This window comes from Echinops telfairi, unplaced genomic scaffold, assembly GCF_000313985.2.
Source record: "Echinops telfairi isolate 266 unplaced genomic scaffold, ASM31398v2 ScPeMD7_4;HRSCAF=17, whole genome shotgun sequence".
In the NCBI taxonomy this organism is placed as follows: domain Eukaryota; kingdom Metazoa; phylum Chordata; class Mammalia; order Afrosoricida; family Tenrecidae; genus Echinops; species Echinops telfairi.
This window is the reverse complement of record NW_022103900.1, coordinates 42,040,213-42,062,568: the sequence shown is the minus strand read 5'-3', so window position 1 is coordinate 42,062,568 and position 22,356 is coordinate 42,040,213. Positions and strand designations below refer to the sequence as shown.

Below are 22,356 nucleotides of genomic sequence, written 5' to 3'. Positions count from 1 at the left end.
AGCCGCACACTGGTCCGATGATCACAGAGCGAGAGACAAGAAAGGCAAGGCTCACCAAGCCATCCATCTCTCTCCCCCTCAGTCAATCCCACCTGCGTTTATCAGCCAGGCTGGCACAATAAACTGTCTCAAAAATATATCAACCACATACAATAAAAAAATATTTTTAAAGTTGGAACCCACCAGAACACTATTATCCTCAGAACACTGTAGAAATACAATCATTGAGATGCCTATCTCTTTAAAACTCCAGCAAAGTCCCCTGATGGGCAGAGTCAGCAATTTAGACCACCAAATGCTTGGTGGGTAAGGGGTGGTAGACTTTCTGTCCTCATGATCATTCGCAGGTCTATATTTTCCTATGGTGTTGCACACCAGAATTGTAGTGGCCATGGCAAAAAGCTGTTACAAAGGGTGTAGAATTATATCTTAGGCCACGATATCCCACAAGCTCGAGACACATAAAAGCCAAGATGCAGTTTTACTTTGTGGGTCCTATGACACTTCTCCAACCCTCAAATGGTCATCTGTAATGGGCTGGCCCTTTTTGTAAACAAGAGGTCTTTGGGCCTGCCATCTATCTCCCTTTGCTAATTCACATACCTCCAGAAAATTCAGCAGTAGATCCAGATAGGGGTGAAGTGTGAGCGTGAGGGAGGGTGGGGGTAAGGACTGGTTAATTCTGAAAATTCAGTTTTGAAAGGGGTGCATCCTTTCCCAAATCACCTGGTGACGAGAGGATGCTCCAGTTCTCTACCATGTTCTCTCCTGGGCCTTTTTCAGATGGGAAACCAAAGACCACTACCTCCAGTCATACTTCTGGGACCCCTTCTTAAAAACTAGAACAAACTTAATCCCCAAACCCTAAAGAAAAACTGATATTCTTTGTCATAAATGAAGCAGTGGGGAACTTAGTGTGAAAACAGTCGTCTACATTCCATTGGCAAACTAGCCACCATTAACCACAGCTCTCCAGATAACTAGATGGCATTTTAAAAGCTACAAGGGGCTATGATAAAACCTACTTATCTTGATCCTAAGAGTCCCACAGGAAACACGGTGTTAAGAGATTAAATTTATAAATCTACCCCCAGACATCAGGAAGAAATGACAATGGTAAGGGATAAGTTCAGCAAGCCTGTAGATCTCTAGTAAGTTTTGAAGAAAACAGACAGCGGTCTGCCCACAGGGATGAGGTGGGATAGAACTTTGCCTAAATTTGTCATTGAACCTGCTCCTTATAGATTAGGACATCTGAAATACTTTTCACTTTGAAAGCTAAAATGCCTACTGCCAGGAGAAAGAAGGATATTTTAAAACCCTCTAAAGACAGTAGATGCTTCTATTTCAGTTACTTTCAAGGTTGCCTTGTGACAGTCTGTTTGGGTCTACCAAACATTTGCCACCTAGTATTATAATGCTTAGCGTCATCTGCCCTAACCTTCCAGGTTACTGTTTGCCTTAGGGAACAAGTGCAAAAATTGTCTAAATGCTGCAAAATTACCTGGCATTAGAAAAAAAAAATCCTAGGTATATCTTTCTCATCTAAAGAAAACCAAATTCCTGATTTGTTGGCAAAACCAGCTACAGTACTGAACCTCGAAATTACACACCCTCCTGAAGCAACCAAGGATCAGCCTCCCTTCTGACAGGTGACTCACCAGCAAGTACAATTCAATTACCCCCACCTGTGCTACTTGGTATATCTTTTCATCTGCAATTATGTTGATTGCATCTCTAATTACCTTTTACCTTTTAGAAGGCTAGCTGTGTGAATTAGAATGCTTTTGTTGAACTGTCAAAATTCATAGCAAGAGCTAGTAATCTAATGCAGTGTTAAATGTGCCACAGGAAACTCCCCTTTTAACTGTCCTTTGATTCTCCTCCCACTTTAAACTTTTTAACATAATTAAGTTAGATTATGGTCTCCTCTTCAGTAACCTGACTATCTCTTTTTTAGGGGTTCTCAACCTGTGGGTTGCGACTCCTTTGGGGGTCAAACAACCATTTAACAGGGGTCACCTGATTCATAACAGTAGCAAATTACTGTTATGATCTTGTTTTAATCTCATTTACAGCCTAGGTAAATGCTTACTTGTGTGGCATACAGTTGCCAAATCAATTTCTTCATTTGCCTTTCTAGGGAAGTAGATGTTTTATAGTACTGCACCAAGCCTTTCAGTCACCATGCAGCATGGGAGCCCAGCAGCAGTGCTTAAACTCTGTAGTCAAAGTACCCCAAACGACAGCAGCTTTGAGCTTTATTGTTACTGCCCCAGTAAGTTATAGTCTGGATAGTGGTCATTCATTCCTCCTTGTGAGACGTAGATAGATAACACAGGGAAGGTGGAAGGAGACATACACAGAATGAGACATTGGGCCACATAGCGGCTACACACTACAACAGTCCTACCAACACCAGACTTATTTAAGTGGCTGCCATCGAGCTGTGCACAATAGGAAGTTCAGCTTTACAAGGGATAGTAGTCATTCTATCTGCATTCCACTCAGTATTATCTTTTGCTGCTGCCTCACACGTAGCAGAGGAAAAAGAACTACTTGATTCAACTTGATGACCGTAAGCTCTGGTCGGCGCTATGAACGTTCCTGGTGCAGACCGACAAGATGGGACCCAGTGAGATCCCAGCACTGAGAGTGTAGAGAGCCTGGCATGGCTGCCGCCTCATCCCAGCTGAAGCCCGGGTGAAGTATCAGCGTGCTTTCTTCAGCCTCGGATCCAGAGGCAGGAATGTGTCAGTGGCAGAAGCTGAAAGCATTTGTTCTGCAAGAAGCCGCAGCCTGCACCCAGAGTCCTGCTCTGGTCCTGGGCCTCCACTCAACCCAAAGCCGTCTCAGGACTGTCTACACGCACGTTTCTAACCACGAAGCAGCACAAGTAGCCAGGACAGATTCTAGAAAGGGCTCAGACAAATAGTGTTCTTACAGAAAGATGGAGACCCAACCCGACACACGCGGGGACACTCACACAACTTAGAAGCCTGGGCTAAAAATGCTCTCGGAACTGGAATATGTAGGAAAAGGGGGTTTTCTTTCATTTCAGCCTGTTAGACCAACTAAGACTTTCCTGTGTTTACAATAGAACTTAAACTAAGATTTTTTTTTTTGAGAACAAAGTAGAAGAGAGAAACATTGCATAATTTGTGCCTTTAATATTGACTTTAGACAGGTGTGGCGTTGGTGGTACCAATCCATCCTCACCTCTCTTTCCTTTTGTCTCATAATAATTATGGGTGTGAGGCTATTGGTGGCATATTCTGAAAGAACAGACCCAATCCATCCTGAAGGACCTAGACTGCTGACCAGGCCGATGAATGACTCACAGCCTCCAGTCCAGCATCTCTCCTTGAAAGAACTTGCTCCCTGTTCGTACAGAGTGTTGAGAGACTTTTATCCATAGAGGCAAAGTGATGACACACTACACCCCATGTTAGCAGCGGAAGTAGCTACGAAGGAGAGACCTCCATCCTTGATCCCTACCGTTCCCAGAAATCCTGCTACCCCCCCCCCCCAGCAGAATGTCTCAACAGGCTCTTCTACTTGAAAAAGCCAGCTTCAGGGCGCAGGTGGTGGTGCAGAGACACATCAGAGAGCCTGCGGGTGGCCAATTTCTCTCTCAGGGAAGGCTCTCTAAAATCCCCTGATTTGAAAACTCCATTCTGTTCCTCTCAACACAAATATTTATTCCAGGAAAGCTAGAACCTGAAGCTCTGATGACACTGACCACTTAGGGGTCTTTTTTAGGTGCTAATTAATACTTTTAATCTTCCCAATATTACAAAGTAGCTTATGTTATTAGCCCCATTTTAATGGTAGAACACTAAAGGTAGATAATCAGTGATTCACCCAAATCCCTTAATCTAAGCGAGACTGAGTTTGAGCTCAAATCTGACTCCCAAACCCATTCTCGGAATCCCTCCACTAAAATGCTTTAGAGAAATATAATGAGCTCATTTTTCAAAAGCAGGAAAAGCGCATTTTAGCCAGGGTCAAAAATGTGCTTTGGGGAAAGAGTTACATCGTTTTCCAATCCAAAGGATCGGCAAGTACATTTCTCTTGTAAGCAGCATCCTGAGTCTTCGTGTTGGGGATGTAGTGTCCTTCGGCCATGCGGCCCAGGAAAGAAAAGTTCGTCTCCCAAGAGCAGAGAAGCTCCAGGTATCTGGCCTAAGGGTAGAAAGAGATCGAGGCAGTACAGTGGATTTCTTTGTTTTTATATACTTGTACAGTAGTGTCTCCCATTCATGTGGTAAAAAGTCATAAATGTGTTGTCCTTAATGCTGAAGGGAAGTAAAAATCCCCTGGGAAGGTTTATAAATGTTTTGCCATCTTCAGCTCCACTTTAAGAGATGCTAATGATTTGAGGAAGAAACTTTAAAAGCCCAAACAGGCGACTCCAGTTAGAGATGGGCAAGAACCTAGACACTAAGTGAATGCCATCGTGTCAGACGGTGTGTATTTTACTGGAAGCTGGGTTTTCTAAGCCCTAAATACTTTTCTGTGTGCTGGGCTTTATCCTCATGCTAACATGCGCTTAGTGTTGACACACGCCGCCAGGCAGAGCCACATTTGTCCATCCTGGGCTGAATTGTACTCTCAAAGGCAAGTCTACTAGCAGGTCCCACAAGTCAACTCTAAAGGCTGTCCTAATGCTTTTACTCTCCAGTATGAAGCTGGACTCCTAATGACCGATGACGTGTTCTTCTGGGTAATGTGTTTAGGGGACACACACACACAAGAAAGAAAAAGACAGGCATCCATCCATTCCATTTTTCCACCTTCCCCATACCTAGGAACTACCTGAAGGGTTGGTTTAGAAAATGCTCATCCGGAGCCCTACCCACACTTAAGAATACAATCTGTTCTTAATTGCTGTAGTGTTGTCTTCAACGTATGTGCAGTGAGACACTGCCCTGTGAGCTCCAGCTTCACGATCACTGGTGTGTGAGGCGCTGTACTTGCTCAGGCTATCCTGGCAGTCGTCTCACTAAGCATGTCCCTGGTTTTGTTTCCAGTGACTCTCCTTCACCACCCACGATGTCCTTTGCTAGAGATTAAGTTCTCCTGATGGTGCACACAAGCAAGCAAGCGAGAGTGCTCGTGTGTTTTCCTTGGCGTGAATTGTTGATTTTCCGACAGTCCACAATCAGTGTTCACCAACACCACAGTGTAGGCACATTTCCTGTCCGTTTCATTGTCCAGCTCTTGCATGTACGTGAAGCAGTTGTAACCACTGTGCCCACCGTAGTCAGCAAAGGGAATCTTTGCTTTTCAAAACTTTACTGAAATCTTTTGCATCAAATGTGCTCAAAACGGCGCCCCATAACTTTTGGACTGCTGTTCTACTGGCATTCGTCGTTGATTTAAATGGCAGAAATCACTGGAAATGTAAATTGCTTCTCAACTGGACATGCTTAGCAGTTAAATTGTGAGGGCTTTTGTTTTCTTCTGAAACTCCATATTGAAAGTTTGACTTTCAATTAATCTTAATTTTAAAGAAATAAGGCATGAAACTGTTAGGTTTCTGGAATGGTTTTCCTCCCTCTTGCTTCTCTACACCGAAAGAATTCACGCGGCAGAAGCACTTTTGTAAATTCAAGTAACTTTCGTGGGGAAAGGGAAGCTTCCGGTAGGACAGTCGCTGATGGTACAGGCTCTCTCTGCACAGCGTGCAAGGCTGCGTGGCGGGGCCATGGGAACGTTCGCGACTGAAAACGGCCGCTTCCGGGGACCCGGAAAAATGGCCAGAAAGTGGAGTCCACAGTTAGAGGCATATAGAAGCTTTTAAAAGAGGAGTGCCGAACCGAAACGGGAAGAAGAGAATACGAGCCCTGAGAGGGCACAAGAGTGCTGAGACCCTGCCCTCCACCCATCCCGAGATAGAGTACCTGAGAGAGAGAGGCCTGCCCACAGTCTGTGCCACTTAGCCACTCCTCTCCCCACTTGTGGGGGAGAGAAGGGGCGTGGTTGAGGGTTTGGGCTGATCTTAGTGGCTGAGTTTAGGCACCTGTTTGACGTAATGTTGCTGGTGCCTAGTGTGTGTACCCAGGTTGACTTTCCCCTGCACCTTGGTGACCTTGGTCTGAGCATCCCCATAGGTGTCTAATGTGTGCCTGATTTCTGTCCAACCCCCCTGTTGTGGCGTGGCCAGCTAATTTTTGTTTAGCGTAGGCATTTAGTGGATGGAGACAACCCCCTCTGTCCCTCATCTTCCTACCGATCAAAGCCAGTTCAATGGAGAAAGGATACTATTTTCAACAAATGATATTGGAATAATTCAGCATTTGTGTTAAAAAAAAAAAGTCAGCCTAGAAACAGATTGCATACGTTATGCAAAAATTAACGCAAAGTGAATCATAACTAGCTGTAAAATGCAGATGAAAAATTATAATATAAAATGTACACAACACTTGTCATTAGAAAAAGCAAATTAAAACAACAAGATACCCCTGTACAGCGATTAGAATGGCTGAAATCCAAAACTAAAGTATCTGGAGAGAATATAGAGCATTAGGAACTCATAGTCATTGTTGACTGGAATGCAAAATGGTATAACTATTGTGAACGACAGTCTGTGTGTCTTACAAAAATAAATATTATCTCATCATATGAGCCAGTAATAATACTATTAAACATTTATCCAAATTTTTTAAAAATGTAAGTCTTATAAAAACCTGCATGTGAATGTTTATATCAGACTTACTCATAATTACAAACAAATCCAGTGACACTCATGTATGTACAGAACTTTATATAAGAAGCCACTGTACATCAAGACGTCACTCCCATCCCATCCAACTCAAGCCCGATACTAACTGGGCTGTCTTCAGGCTGATGGAACTGCAGGCTGATGATGGCAAAAGATGAAGCAGGATACAGGGACGTTACTGGCCAGTTGTGGCAGAATCTCTTGGATTCAAGGTCGATAGAAGTATCTCAGGGCTCCCAAGTTCAGGTAGTTCTCAAGGGGACACCCATGGAGGAAGACACAGAGTCTTAATGAAGTCCTGGTAAGGAGGAAAAGGATAGAGTGCCAGAGAGAGAGATAGTCTCTATCCGCCTTGCTCTTAAACAAAAGGCACATGCCATCAAGGAGGTGTCATCAGGTTTCAACTTGATTGATATGTTTAACTCTACCCCTAGCCAGGAGTGTCCAGTTGACACAACCCCTAACTACCACAATGTGGAAGCAGTGAAAATGTTTTGCAGTAGATTAATAAATCAAGAAAATGAAATGTATGACGGATTCTTTAAAACCCTCTGCCATTGAATGTATGCCTTCTCAAAGCAACCCTATAGGACAGAGTATACAGCTGCCTAGAGTTTCTAGAGCTGTAAATCTTTATGGAAGAAGATTGTAGCATCTCTCTCTTACGTAGCAGCTGATTGATTTGAAACACCCCTTTTGGGTAAGCAGCCCCGTCCAAAAAGGCTACATCACACAGAAATAAGTGTCTTGATTATTTAGAATTATAGTAACTCTTAATGTTAAATAATATCAGTCTCCCAACTTTCTTTGCCTGTTTGTATTCTAGAAGTACCAGTAAAGATGTCTACCAATGCTAGGAGGTATTTATATCTTTGGATTAGGACAGTATAGTCAAATCTATTTTCCAGCCTTCTCCCGGGTAGTACCTATAATGCGGAACTGGTCTCATTGAAAAAGAAGGACCAGGGTGATTATTTAGATGATTACATTGGCAAATCTCGCATCCTCTGACTACAGCGTTTACTACTTTGGTTAGGTGTCTTCCTTGCATGCTTTTATGCATCAACATTCTAAGTTATCTCTCCCATAATGGAAGGCTTGGTATAGGGTCTTAATTACTTACCAAGCTTTAGCGTCAGGAAGCTACAGAGTTCCTTGTGTGTTCTTTAGCCAGCCATCCTTGGACTTACTATACATCTGCCTCCCTGCTTGAGTCAAGTCTTGCACACAATACCAGAGCCTTGTTTCCTTTAAATTTGAAGGAAAGAAAGCCAGACAACTGGGGAAAGTGTTTCTCTCCTGCACCTCCTGCCTAGGCCTCAGTCAGTCTTTGAATTTCTGGGAGTTATGAGGCTGCTGTCTTTTTTGTATCCTCTATAATGCATCACAGCTTTTTCTTTCAGGGTTTGTACTGCTTCTGAAAACTGTAATATGAGTTTTGCATTCTTAATTTTTTTGGCAGTCAATAGATCCAGCTCTTTCCAAATATATACATGCTAATGAAGTATGAGAAAATCATGTTTTGAGTCTGTGAAGATGTTCAAAACTTTACCTTTTCCTAATTTGAGTATTCTAATGAGGCCAATTGGGTGCCAGAAATAGGGCTTGGGCTTCTATTACCTGAGTTTGTCTTACAATGGTCTCACCTGCTTTTTGGGTACTGCTTAAGTAAAAATCTACTGCCATGTGGATACCATTCAGCGTCAGGGTTGTCTACTGGGAAAACTCTCAAATCTCTTCAGCTGGAAAATACTTTTCTAGTGACTTCCACACAATTATGGCTGAGATGGTTGGGACATTGCTGTGAACAAAATGGCCGAATTTAGAATATGGCAAAATTTGACAGTGATTTCTGGGTCATTGAAAAGGGCAGCTTAAATTTGAATAATTCTACCACTGGACAACCAGCTAGGTCCCTTAGTCGCAAGACTTGTTAAAACCTGGTGAATACTTTCATGGGCTATCCGGATATGAATTTAGATTTCTCTTTCATTAATAATGCAGTAGCTGTCACTGTGTTCATAAGCAATAGGCCAGCCTTGACCTATTGTATCCAACCTCTTTGAAAAATATGCCACAGGTCTTGTAGTTGGCCCTAAATGCTGACTTAAGTCTCCCGGAACAGCCCCTTTCCTTTCATGTATATAATCAAAAAGACTTAGAAGGATTTGGGAGGTCTGCAGTTGGTGTTGAGTTCAACTTGTCTTCCACTCATTGGAATGCTCATGAGCACTTGGTATGGAGGTAGGGTGGGGAGTTTTTTCTCCTTTGAGAGTCCCATAACAAAACTTTGCTAAAAATCCAAAGTTAGTACCTAGCCAATACTAGAAACCCTCTCAACTGGCACCTAGTTCTAGGATCAATCAAGTCTCAAATTAACTACTTCCTCTCTGAGAAAACATGCAGGATTCTGGATTCTAGATAAAGCTCCAGTACTAAACTGCTTATATAGAATTCTCGGTCTCCTTTGAGAAAATTTTATACCCCTTGGTAGCTAAAAACTATAAAGTTCTGATTGAATTCAAGCCTGATGCTTCCTTGGAGGTGCTGGCAATCAATAAGTCCTCATCTTATTAGAACAAACTTCCTCCTCTCACTCTAGTTCTTGTAACGGTCCAGCTAGTGTATTCCCCAAAAGGTGGGGGTGATTCTTGAACTTCCTTGGGTGCACAGTCAAGATATACTGTGCTTACAATTGAATCTTAGTATCCATCCACTCAAAGACATCAAGGTCTTGACTCTCAGGGTAGAATAGGATTTTTAAAGGGGGGCACCTTTTAGGTCTAGAACAAAAAAATAGGAATTTGTGTTAGATGCAAGGTGATGAATAGGCATCACAGCTTCATTCACTGATCTGGGGTCTTGTACAAAGCAGTAACTTCTATCAGGTTCCTGTGCAGAATGTACATGGGGAGATTGCAAGGAGACTGGCAGGGTTTAATGAGTCCTTGTTGGAGAAAATGGCTTAAAACAGGGCAAATTCCTTTTAGGGCCTCAGGCTTTAATGGGTATTGACTTCTAGAAGGGAAAGAGAGTCCTAGTTTCAGAATGATCTTTTTTTTCAATTAATAAATCATTTTATTGGGGACTCTAACATATTACAGTCCATAAATCAATTATATCAAGTGAACTTGTACAGATATTGTCATCACCAATTTCAAAACATTCTCTTTCTTCTTCAGCCCTTTAATATCAGCTCCTCTTTATTCCCTCCCTTCCCTGCCCTACCATTCTCATGAGCGCTTATATATTATATATTATAATTTTTATTTTTACACATCTTACACCATGTGATATATCCCTTCACCTACAATTCTGATATCCATCACCTTCAAGGGGGGTTATGTTGCCATCACTGCTTTCAGTTTACCCTTCCTTACTTCCCTTCCCATACTCTCATGGTATTGTTACTCCCATCAGTGTTACTAAGGGGTTTGTCTATCGTGGATCCATGTCTCAAAAGCTCTTATCCATACCAATGTACATCCACTGGTCTAGCAGGATTTGTGAGATAAAACAGAGGTCATAATACTGGAGCGAAGAAGGATTAAAGAACTAGAGGAATGCTGTGTGTTTTGTTGGTGCTATACTGCACCCTGGATGTGTTGTCCCTTCCATGTGGCCCTTCTGTGAGGGAATGTCCAATTACCAACAAATGGGTTTTGGGTCTCCACTCTGATTCCTCCATTTCACATCCATGTGATTGTTTGTTTTTGAACTTCCCGTTGACACCTTATGATCACACAGGTTGGGGTACTTCTTCTATGTGGATTCAGTTGTGCCCCTGCTTGTTAGACTTCAAGCCTTTAAGACCCCAGATACTATATCATTTAATAGCCAGGCACCATCTACTTTCTTCACCACATTTACTTATGCACCCAATTTGTCTTAGTGATTGTGCTGGGAAGGTATCACCCAGTGCTGTGTCATTAGAAGAGTGTTCTTGTGTTGAGGGAAGTCTTAAGTAGAGGCCCAAAGTTTGTCTGCTACCTTAATGTATTACCATATAATTATATGTACATAGATGGATATCCCTATCTTTATGTATTAATCTATTTACATATATACATGTCTACATTTATACCTCAAAGTATAGTTTTTTACTTCCTAGTTCTTTCCTTTATTTCCTTTTACCTTCCTACTGCCCCATTATCATGTTCACCTCTTAGTAATTCCTCTCAGCAGGGTACAATTGATCAAACACCACAAAGAACTTTACTCCCTCCTTGCTGTTGATTTTAGATCTCTTGTTGTTCCCCTGTCCTTGACATTATTGGCTCACTGCTCGCTTCACCTTGCCTCCTCCACTCCTATGCCCCCAGGAACAATTGGTCCCATTGCTTATCATGACTGTCTTACATAAATAAACATAAAAAAAAACAAAGACACGACCAACAACAAAAATCCCTATAAATAGGTCAAGGTCTATAGCTAACCTTTATGAATATCCCCCAACAAGGTCCAATGGGGGGCGGGAGGGGGCGGGGGCTGGCAAGCACTGCCCAACACCCCCTCCCACTCACCAAGAGTCAGAAGTCTATTTTCTGGGATCCTCAGGAAGTTTGTTGATCTGCTATGCTACCTCTTTGATTCACCCCAAGGTGGATGGGTCAGAGTGGACTCACTCCTCACACTGTGTCTCCAAAGTTGTCCACTGTAGCATTGTGATCCAGTGAGGGGACATATCATATCTCGAGCTGGGGTTGGCCCTATATTCCTCTCTGTGCATTAGCTGCTACAAGCAGGGACACTGCTCTTTAGGCTTTGTGTGCAAGGATTAGGTCCAGTCTTTCTCTCTCATTCACTCTTAATTTGCTACCATGTGGATGGGGTAGGCTGGTCACTCTCCACAGTTTGTCTCTTCAGTGCTGTCCTCTGTAGCACATTGTTTTCTAGCTTGGATTGGGGCTGCCTCACTGTCCTCTCCGAATGAGCTGCTCCTTGAAGGTATGCTAACCTCAGGGCTTGGCGCGCCCGAATGAGGTCTGTTCGCTCCCTTTCCTGTGGAGACATAAACAATACTCTCCCTTGGATGGATTAGTGCCCTGCTCTCCAGTGTCATCGTCTTCTTTTTTTCCTCCTTCCCTCCTCCCTCTGTGATCCTTAAAGGCATGAGAGAGGTGGAAAAGATGTCTTTTAGCCCCAAGGACATCATTCCACCCACCCCCCTTCTTTTCATTGCGACAGCATATGCTTCCTTGGGTTTGGTCTGACCACTGCTGGAGTGGCTGGATCTCAACCTATAAAATTATGAATTAAGTTGCTTTTCCTTTATACCCACTGTGCTGATTGAATTACCTCAGTGGACTCATGTTGTAGTTGCCCTTTTGTGCTTGGCTAACTTCGCTTAACATAATGTCCTCCAACTCTTCCCATGAGACGATGTGCTTCATGCATTCATCACTGCTCTTTAGGGATGCATAATACTCTATTGTGTGTATATTCCCATTTTTATTTTTTTTATTTTTCAAAAATACTTTTATTGGGGGCTCTTACATCTCTTATCGCAATCCATACATCCCTCCAATGTGTCAAGCACATTTGCACATGTGCCGCCTCATCATTTTTAAAGCATTCTCTTCCCACTGGAGCCTCTGCTATCAGTTCCCCATTTCTTTCCCTCCCTCTCTGCCTGCTCACCCTGAAGAACCCTTGATAAGTTATAGATTATTTTTTCATATCCCACTTGGTCATGATGGATTATATTTTTCATATACTTTTGTATTCTATTGGCGAATATTTTGTTAAGGATTTTTCATCAATGTTCATTACAGATATTGGTCTGTAGTTCTCTATTCTTGTGGGATCTTTGCCCACTTCAGGTACCAGTGTTATACTAGTTTTGTAGAATGAGTTTGGGAGTTTGCGGCCCTTTGCTATGCTCTGGATTATTTGTGTAGAATTGGTGTCAGCTCTTCATTGAATGCTTGGTAGGATTCTCCTGTGAAGCCATCTGGGTTAGGACTTTTTTAGTAGCAAGTTTCTTGATAACCTTCTCTAATTTTTCTTTTGTTACAGGTCTGTTGAAGTTCTTGATATCTATCTGGAATAATCTAAGGAAGGATTGTTTTCCAAACTATTTGTCAATGTCTTCCAAGTTGTTTAATTCATTGGAGTTCAGACCTTTGTAGTACTGTGTAATTAGCCTTTTAATTTCATTAGTGTCCAATGTAATGTCCCATGTTTCATCCCTCATCCTGGATAGTTATGTTTGCTCCTTTCTTTCTTTGGTTAGGTTTGCCAGCTGTCTGTCAATTCTATTAATCCTTTCAAAGAATCAACATTTTACTGCATTGATTTTTTTTTACATTGTTTTCTTCTTTTCCACTCATTTATCTCCATCTTGATTTTTATTATTTCATTTGTGGGATTATTCTGTTGACTCTGCTCTAATTGCTGGAGGTTTTGTGATAGCATATCAAACATAAGTTTCTCTTCCTTTTTCATATGTGCATATGTCACTATCAAACACCCTCTGATAACTGCTTTTGTTGTGTCCCATAGGTTTTGGTACATTTTATACTCATTTTCATTGATTTCTAAAAACTAACTAATTTCATCTCTAATCTGGACCAGTACCAACTTATTTTTCAAAAGAGTTTTATTCATCCTCCAATTCTTTGCCCTTGTTATTTTGGTATCATTTTGTGGTTTCCAGTTTTATGGCATGGTGTTCTGAGAGGGACAGCTGAGTAACCTCTATGTATTTAAATTTTCTCAGGCTCAATGTGTGTGCCAGCATGTGGTCTATCCTCAAATTGTGCCCTGCGCACTTGAAAAGAATGTGAAATTGTTTTTGCATTTGGGTAGCGAGTTCTAAAAATGTTTATCAGGTCAAGTGGCCTAATTGTAGAGTTTAGATCTGTAGCCTCCTTGTTGAGCTTCTTTCCCAGTGAACCATCTTTCTCAGATAGCAAGCAGTATAGTCACCTACTATGATTGTTGAGTCTGTGATTTCTTTTTTCATGTTTTGAAGAATTTGATCAATGAATTTCATAGGTCTCTCATTGGGTGCGTTTATATTTATTATGTTCACTTATTCTTGGTCTACTGATCCCTTGAGCATTATATGGTGCCCATCCTTATTTATTCTTATGGTTTGCACCTTGAGATCAGTTTTTTCAGAGATTTGGGTTATGACCCCTGCTTTTTGAAAATTGCCATTTGCTTGGTATATATATTTTTGCCAGCCTTTAATTCTCAGCCTATTTTTGTCTGTGAGCTTAAGATGTCTCTCTTCTAGACAACATATTAATGGGTTATATTTTCTATGTCAGTCTGTTATCCTTTGTCTCTTAATGGGTGAATTTAAATTGTTGACATTTAGAGATATTATACCCATCTGTGGATTCTTTCTTGTCATCTCGTTCATTTTCTATTGGGTGTTTTCCTCCCTCCCTCCTCATGAGTGTGCTGTGTATGTGTGGGGGACTTCATTCTTGTCTTTTCACCATGAGGCTATGTTATCTTGGGGATTGTTTACAGTGTGGTGACTTCTGGGTGGAGCTGCACTATGTAGTGGTCTCCTGTTTGATCCCAGTGAATGTTAGTCTTCTGACCACAGTGAATCTGCAAGAATTTTTTGCAAAGCAGGGTTTCGTTTGATGTATTCTTTGAGTTTTTTCCTTGTCTGGGAAGACTCTTACTTCTCCATCTATCTTGATAGAAAATTTGGCGGTATAACGGATTCTTGGATTGGCATGGTTCTCTTTCAACTTTTGGAAGATGTTACTCCACTCTCCCCTCCTCTTCATAATATCTGCTGATAGGTCTGAGCATATTCTGATCTGAGTACCTTTATATGTGACTGTCTTTTTTTTCTCTAGCTGCTCTTATGATCTTCTCCTTTTCAACAAAGTTGGATAATTATTACTATTATGTGCCTGGGTGAATCCTTCCTGGTGTTTAATCTAATTGGTGTCAGCTCCACTTCCAGAATGATTGTCTGATTCTCATTCACTAAGTTGGGGAAGTTTTCTCCCAGGAATGCCCTTGCTGATTTTGCTGTTGACTTCTTCATTGTGTCTTGTCCATACTGGGACATTGTCCTCTTCATAGCATCAATCATTGTTCTCAAGTTTTCTCTAGCTTTTTTATTATCTTGTTTGACTTAATTTCCTGTTCGTTGAAGTCTGCCTGATTGACCGTAAGATCACTGGTACAATTCTCCACTTCTAGTCTGTTGGGGAGGTCTTTATTTTATTCTTTGTTTTTGTTACCTCATCCTTTAACTCTTGTTTTTCCCTTTGACATGTAGACTTTATCTCCTTGATCATTTCATCCTTTTTCTGAATTGATTCTCTCATATTCTGAATGACTCCCAGCAGCATTCTGAAGAATTCTTTTTGTGACACATCAACTCTGCTTCTTCTCTGCATGTCATTAGTTTCAGGACTTCCTCCAACATTTCATTTCATTTCTCTTTTATTCCTGTTGAGGATGTTGAGGCAGTTTGAAGTCTATGTGTCATTTTGGAGGAGCTTGGTGCCATTTCTCTAGGAGTCAAAGAGCCCTGACATTTTTCTCTTTGACTCCATAAGAATGATTCTGAAGACTGACTGTTTCCAACTGTGCTAGGGTATCAGGCTAATGCTTTATCTCAGTGGGGTTTCATTCTCTCCATAGCCAGCCAGAATTTCATTTTTTTGGAGGGCAAGTTGGATAACCCTCTTGGGCAACGCAGGTCAGGCAGTTGCAGGCAGTGAGGGTGGTGCTGTGCAGATCTACTGGGCAAGGTGTCATGGCAGCTTGGTGGCTGGTGGCAGTGGAAAGCCTCAGAATAGGCTGAGGTTGGTAACAGTATCCAGGTTACTGAGCCATGTCATGCTGGGCTGGTGGTGTTGCTGTGAGTCCAGTACAGGCTGGCATGGGAGCCATGGGTTCAGGTCATGTGGTCGAGGAGATGTGGGTCTAACCTAGGCACTTGGGAAGACATGGAGCTGAGGATGATGATCGGCAAAGTCCTTCAAGTATGTGTATCAAGTGTTTTCCCCACTATTCCTTGCCCATGCTCAAACTATAATTCCACTTGGGTTCCTGTTCAGGTACAGCCTCTCCTCTGGGGTTGTATGCAGTATGATCCGGGACACTTATATGTGTATAAGAAACAGTTTTATATAAAAGAGAAATTGTACATTGAGGAAACATCCCAGCCCAGTCTAGATCAAGTCCATAAATCTGATATTAGCCAATATGTCTGATACCAGTCTATTAATTCCTCTTCACACTCATGAAACACATGCAATGATGCCAAATTCAGGAAGATCACAGGCCAGTGGGTGGGAAGCCTTGTGGAACTAGTGGCGATGTAAGCATCTCAGCACTGGCAGGGCTCCCCATGTGGCTCCTCCAGCACAAGGCTCTGGCTGCATCAGCATAGCTCCATCAGGCTCATCATCAGTAATGCCTAGCAGGGACTGAGGGTGTATCCCACCTCCTATGAACTATTTATCTCCTTTGCGCCTCCAAATGGGGTCATCAAGCTTCGACCTGATTGATAAGTTAAACTCCACCCCCTCACTCTTAAGTTTTAAATTGCCAACAGATTATATAACCATCACACATACCGTTTTACTTCTACTTTGATTGTATCATTCTCATATGACAAAAATCAGTGGATAAGAATAATTTCAAATCATTCCAGTTGATGTTCAAATTCAGGCTCAAATGCATCCCTTTTTGTCTGGGTCCTCTGAAATGTTTCTCAGTCTGTCCTTACAGTGACTGAGGTAAGAGATCAAAAAGTAGAAGGAAACATGTATGAGGGGACACACACACACACACACACACACCCCGGAAAAAACTTCACTGGGCAGAGCTTTCATAGTACTCATTTTTCCCAGTAGGCAAGCATCAAGGAACTTGTTCTGACTTGGTTCTCTCTGATCACATAAAAGAAGTTTCACTTGAACCTCGTTTTTTGTGATGGCCAACTTACCAGAACAGCGTGCAGCCGTGAAATTTTGTTTGCTGCTTGGAAAAAAAATTTTACAGAAACTGTTGCAATTTTTAACACAGCTTACAAAGACAGCGCTGTGGGAAAAACTCAAGTGTCTGAATGGTTTTGTCATTTCAAAAAAGGTGAAATGTCGATTGATGAAAATCTTTGTTCTGGACATCTGTCAATTTCCCAAACAGCAAAAATGTTGACTTATAGTGCATTTGGAGTTCATTCCACCAGGTCAGACTGTTAATCAAGCTTTCTATTTAGAGGTTCTGAAAAGTCTGCCGTAACACTGTGTGACAAAAAAGGTCTGATTTATGGGAGACAGGGACTAGTTTTGCCACCACGACAATGCATCTGCTCATGCAGCCATTTCCGTGTACCAGTTTTTGCATGCACTTTTCCCCCATCGAATGGAAAGGGACTTAAAAGGAAAAGCAGTTGACAATGTACAAGTGGTGATGAAAAACAAGGGGGGGGGGTGCTGTCAGCCATCCAAAAAGATGAATTTGAAAAATGTTTCCAAGAATGGAATCATAGATTTGACAAATGTATTAAGTATAATGGAGAATACTTTGAAAGTGATGAGATTGTTTTGTAAAAAAAAAAAATGCAAATACCTAGCTTTGACAATAGAATTCTGTTTTGTTTTGTTTTGTTAGGTATCCCCTCATACTCTTACAATGTGTCTTTGTCCACTGGACAATTCTCTAGGTGTATGTAATCCAGGAGTTGGGTTTGGAAATAAAGGGAGGTACAGTTTGTTCCCAGAATGCAATCCCATATGTGAAGACCTTTCACTGGGAGAAAGGGCAGTAGTGGAGCTGCCAGTGGTCCTGCTCCCAGGACTGGAACCTTTGTCAGTCTATGGAAAGTGTTCCGGTCATCTGACTCCTGAGGAATCAGGCAGCAGAGTTGCCCCTATACTTTGGGTACTGGAGAAAGGAACCTCTGGCAGAACTGATGAGGTGAGCCTTCTGGAAGTTTGGAAAAGAGAGTCTGTCTATAAATCCCCTCCTGAGACTATGGGTTTCTGGATAAAACCCTGAAAAGGCTTGTTGCTTAGTGAGCCCTCTTCTGTGTCCCTTCCTATAACCCAGATTCTGGTATGATGCCTAAATATGTAAACACACAGTATTTCATCACCACTTACCTTTTACAAAACAAGTCTCCCTGTAGGATAGGGTTATAGGCATGGAACTCTTAATAGGCCATTGCTCCTGGTCACCTAGCCGGTGTTGGGGCCAAACAGTATTGCAGGAAACAAAATTATCCTCATCTCCTATTTGTTGGTAGGTCAGGTCCTTGTTTTAGCAAACATCCTAAAGGAGAACCTTTTGGTATGCTTTGGCTTCCTCCCATGCTGATCAATCATTTGCCTTTTGGTCGAAGGTTGTATTCCTGAGGGCTGAGTGTCAGAAAATGCTCAGACTTAAACTTCTCCCATTGACTCTGACAATACAAACTTGGAGAAGTGTATAAGCGGTCAGGTCTTGCAAAGAATAAGGGGTTCCCTCACAGGGGGAGGGCTATGGTCCAGGTGGAAGATGGCCTACGCTGTGGTGCTCCTTTTACATGGGGGCTCAAGACAACTGACTAACTGGTAAAGGAGACACAAGAGACATGAAACCTATTTCCGCCTCTCTAAGTGTACATCTTAGAAACCCACCTCACCTGGGGTGACTGTTTCAAGATGTGGGAAGAGGGAGATCCTTCAGTTGCTGCCATACAAAACTGGACTAAGGTCACCCCAATCCAACAGACACTTTTACCGGAATGATAAGGAAATCTTACAGAAAATGCAAGTCAAAATGGTGGGAGGGAGGCATGTATGTCTTGGAGAAGGCAAGAATAGTAGGAAAACAGGGGAGGAGCCACCTCCGTTTGGGGAAAAAATGCTTAACAATACTTTCACAGAACACAAGGGGAGATTATACTTGGTACTGTGTTCCTAACTGGACATTTGTGCTCTCATGTCTATGTGGGCCTTGGCCCTTGCTCTGTCCCAGGCTACTGGAACTCTGGACTCTGTTCTTTCGAGGTGCACACATCCTTCATAGGCCACACCAAAAGGATTCAGTGTGGAAACCCCACTAAGTGACCTGGCCTTTTTCTCAAACTCACCTGCCGCCCTTAGACATAAGGCTGAAACTCCCTAGGGTGTGTGAGAAGAAGCAGGTGACTGCTAGCCCGAGGGCGTAGAATTGGTGGATGTTGGACTTTGGTTTGAATCTCTTACCTTGAGGGTGCCCAAAGAATGGTGGTCCAGAACTACCATATATTTACTATTTTAATGTCTTCCTTGCTACATTATGATATTTATTACTCTGGTAGGCCTGGGTCTGCCATTGTGAATATTACTGAATGCTTTGCCCTATCGCCAACTCCCATTGTTTGTGTAAATAATGTCCAGTCACCTAAGAGTTTAATCTGTGTGAGAAACGTTGAAACCCTATGCCATCTCAGTTCCTCTTGGTAAATGGCAGGTTAATATAAACCCCCTCAACTTGGGCCGTACGTGGATTGTTCTCCATAGGGAGAGCTGGGGAGAACCACCATATCCCATGTTAAGTTACTGAGGGGTAAGCAAGATCCTCAAGAAATCTAATCTGTACTCACTTTAGAGAGAGAAAGGCTTTATTAGTTAATCGGGCAAAATCGGGCACCCAAGCCTCAGGCTACAAAATGGGTGGACACATCCAACAATAATTTCCTAGTTTTCCATTCATTCCCTGGGTAATTACTATGAGATTAATAGTCTTTCTGGCCAAAGCGTACTTCCTAGTTTTCCAGTCCTTCCCTGTGTAATTTCCTAGTTTTCCAGTCCTTCCCTGGGTAATTACTATGAGATTAATAGTCTTTCTGGCCATAGCGTACTTCCTTAATTTAAAGTTTCTACCTCTGGGACAGATTCCCTTCCCCTAGGCTCCTTTGATGAATCCAACTCAAATGATCTCTGGCTATTAGTAACTTCATAGCCTTTTGTTGCCTTAATTACTGAACGTGGACCTGTTTGGGATTTATTTCTCACACAAGTAAGCAATTCATGTGTCATGGTTTGTAGCTGTCCTATAATCATATAATTACCTTTTCTCAACAGTGTTTTACAATCTATACCCTTGGCTAAACTAATGACATTCTTTTTTTTTTTTTTTTTACTAATGACATTCTTAATGTGTAGTGGTTGCGTATTGACCTGCTGGTCTAAGGGTTAGTAGTGTAAGGCCACTAGCCAGTTTCTTGGGGAGAGATGAGGCTTTCTACTCCTAAGTGAGGTTGCAACTATATCTTTACGGAAGAAATACACTTCTGTGTGGTACAAGGATGGGAATAATAATATCCAAATCCAAAGGAGGGGATATTATCAGAGCTTAAAATGTGACCATCTGGTTTGCAGAAGGCTATGGATGACAGTGGAAATCTAAAATCCATTTACAGGATCCACACAAAGGTTAAGCCTCTGGTGAATTCCCTCTAATCATAGTTGAGGCATGTGAATAGCCTTGTTAGTGATCATTGTAAAGTAGATTATAGTAGATGTAGTTAGGTTAAAATGTAATATCATTTGATCTCTCTTTTGACCTATTTTAAGGTTGTTTCTGTTTTTTTTTTAAAAAGTGAAGGTGAAACAGATTATTTAAGCCTCTGGTGAATCCCCTCTAGCCATAAACCAGGGGTGTGAATAGCCTTGCTACCATGCAGAATGTACTGGAAAGTGAATTATTGCTTGCAGTTAGGTTAAAATTTAATTCCTTATGATTTGATCTCCCTTTGGATCGATTTTAAATTTGTTCTAGTTTTTAATGTTTTCTGCTTTCTTTTTTGAGATTTTTTAAATCTGTTTTACTTTGTAATTCTTTTTTTTTTTGTATAGGAAAGAACTTTATATCAAAGAATAATCATATATTAAGTAATTACAAAAGGTAATTGTATATTAAGAAGACATCCTTGCCCAGTCCAGATCAAGTACATAAGTTCGATAGTAGCCCATATGTCCAATATTAGCCCATATGTCCGATACTAGTCCATACATTCTTCTACAGACTCATGCAGCATGTGCAATGACGCTAAATGCAGGAAGATACAGATCAGTGGGTGGAAAGTCTTGTGGAAGCATCTCAGTGCTGGCACAGCTCTTCAGGTGGCTCCTCCAGTCCCAGGGCTCTGGCTGTCATCAGCATAGCTGCATGTGACTTGTCAACAGAATATGAAGCAGAGAGAGTGTGTGTGTGTCCTGCCTCCAGGGAGGAAGATAGGAGTTCCCAGAATCCTCTGGGGAAGCCATGCCCACACAGAGGCACCATTGGCTATGACCTGATTGACAGGCTAGACTTCACTCCTTCGCTCAAGTTGATGGGAGATGATGTAACTGCCACAAATGTATTCATCATTGAAGTGCTTGAAGCTTTGACAAGGGATAAGGCTTTCCTTACATTCCATAGTAAATTCTTTCGAAGTATTGCTCAACATGTCTGTTCTTCCAAGTTCTCATTTTAGCTACAAAGCCCACAGAGAAGAAGCACATGAGCCTGTGCAAACATGAGGTGTTGAAGGGATCAGGTAGCAGACACCAAAGAACAAAAACCATCATTGTGTGATCACCTTCCCCACATAAACACTGAAGACGAATGTGTGCATAAGTAAGTGTGGTGAAGAAGGCTGATGGTGTCCAGCTATCGAGACCTATAGTGTCTGGGGACTTAAAGGCTTGAAAGTAAACAAGTGGACATCTAGCCCAGAAGCAACAAAGCCCACATGGAAGCAGCACTCCAACATGTGTGATCATGAAGGCCCGAAGGGACCAGGCTTCAAACACCAAAGGTGGGGGGTGGGAATCATATCATTGTCAATGAGGGTGGCGCGTGATGGGGATCCAATGCCCATCTCTAGACAACTGGACATACCTTGCAGAGGTGTAGTGGGGAGGAGATGAGTCACTTAGAGTTCAGTATAGCAATAATGAAACTTACTTTGTAATTCTTGTTAGTTTTCCTTTTCTCTTTTTATTTTGGCATGTGAAATCAAGGATAGGTAAATTTATAGAGGCAGTAACTAGATTAAGGTCCCTTGGGAGTGTGGCAGAGGAGGCTGCGGGACAAAGGGGAGCTAATGATGATGAGTGCAAGAACAAAGACAATGTTCCAAAACCGATGGTGGTGACGATTGTACAACTCTTCTTGATGTGATTGAACTATTGAATTGTATGATATGTGAAGTAGATGCCAATAAAACGGTTTTTAAAAAGCAATTCTTGGAGTATAACCAAGGATCAACAACAAAAAAAAGTTTGAGTCAGAAGTGGACAGAAATATCTGGAACTCCACCTGACCATGTTGTAAGTAAATAGTGACTATAAAACAGGACTGTCACAAAAAGGACATCATGCTTGGTAAAACAGAGAGGCAGCACCAATGAGGGAGACCCTCAACAAGATGGGTTGACACCTCGGCTGGAACAATAGGCTCAGCCTTCCCCACAGTGGTGAGGATGACCCAGAGTTCTGGAAAGAGTTGTGTATCTTACTTGGAAGGACTCAGACTGTTTAATTGCCATATACTAGAGGATTCTTGGCTTCCATTTAAAACTCACTTCCAGGTGTCGGGGAAGAGACGAGCCAGTCAGGGTGCAGTGTAACAACAATGAAACATACAACTTTCCTCTAGTTCCTAAATGCTTCCCCACCCGC

At 42.0% G+C, this 22,356-nt stretch overlaps 1 protein-coding gene across 1 annotated transcript in view; it reads left to right on the top strand.

Moving 5' to 3' along the window:
* The window catches only part of PIEZO2 (piezo type mechanosensitive ion channel component 2), a 600,576-nt gene that overhangs the window by 383,866 nt on the left and 194,354 nt on the right, over nt 1-22,356 (top strand). Inside the window, exons 9-12 of the mRNA XM_045298343.1 lie at nt 3,884-3,892; nt 7,351-7,375; nt 8,190-8,231; nt 18,380-18,414. Coding sequence (XP_045154278.1) covers nt 3,884-3,892; nt 7,351-7,375; nt 8,190-8,231; nt 18,380-18,414 — 111 coding nt within the window. The remainder of the gene's footprint in view (nt 1-3,883; nt 3,893-7,350; nt 7,376-8,189; nt 8,232-18,379; nt 18,415-22,356) is intronic.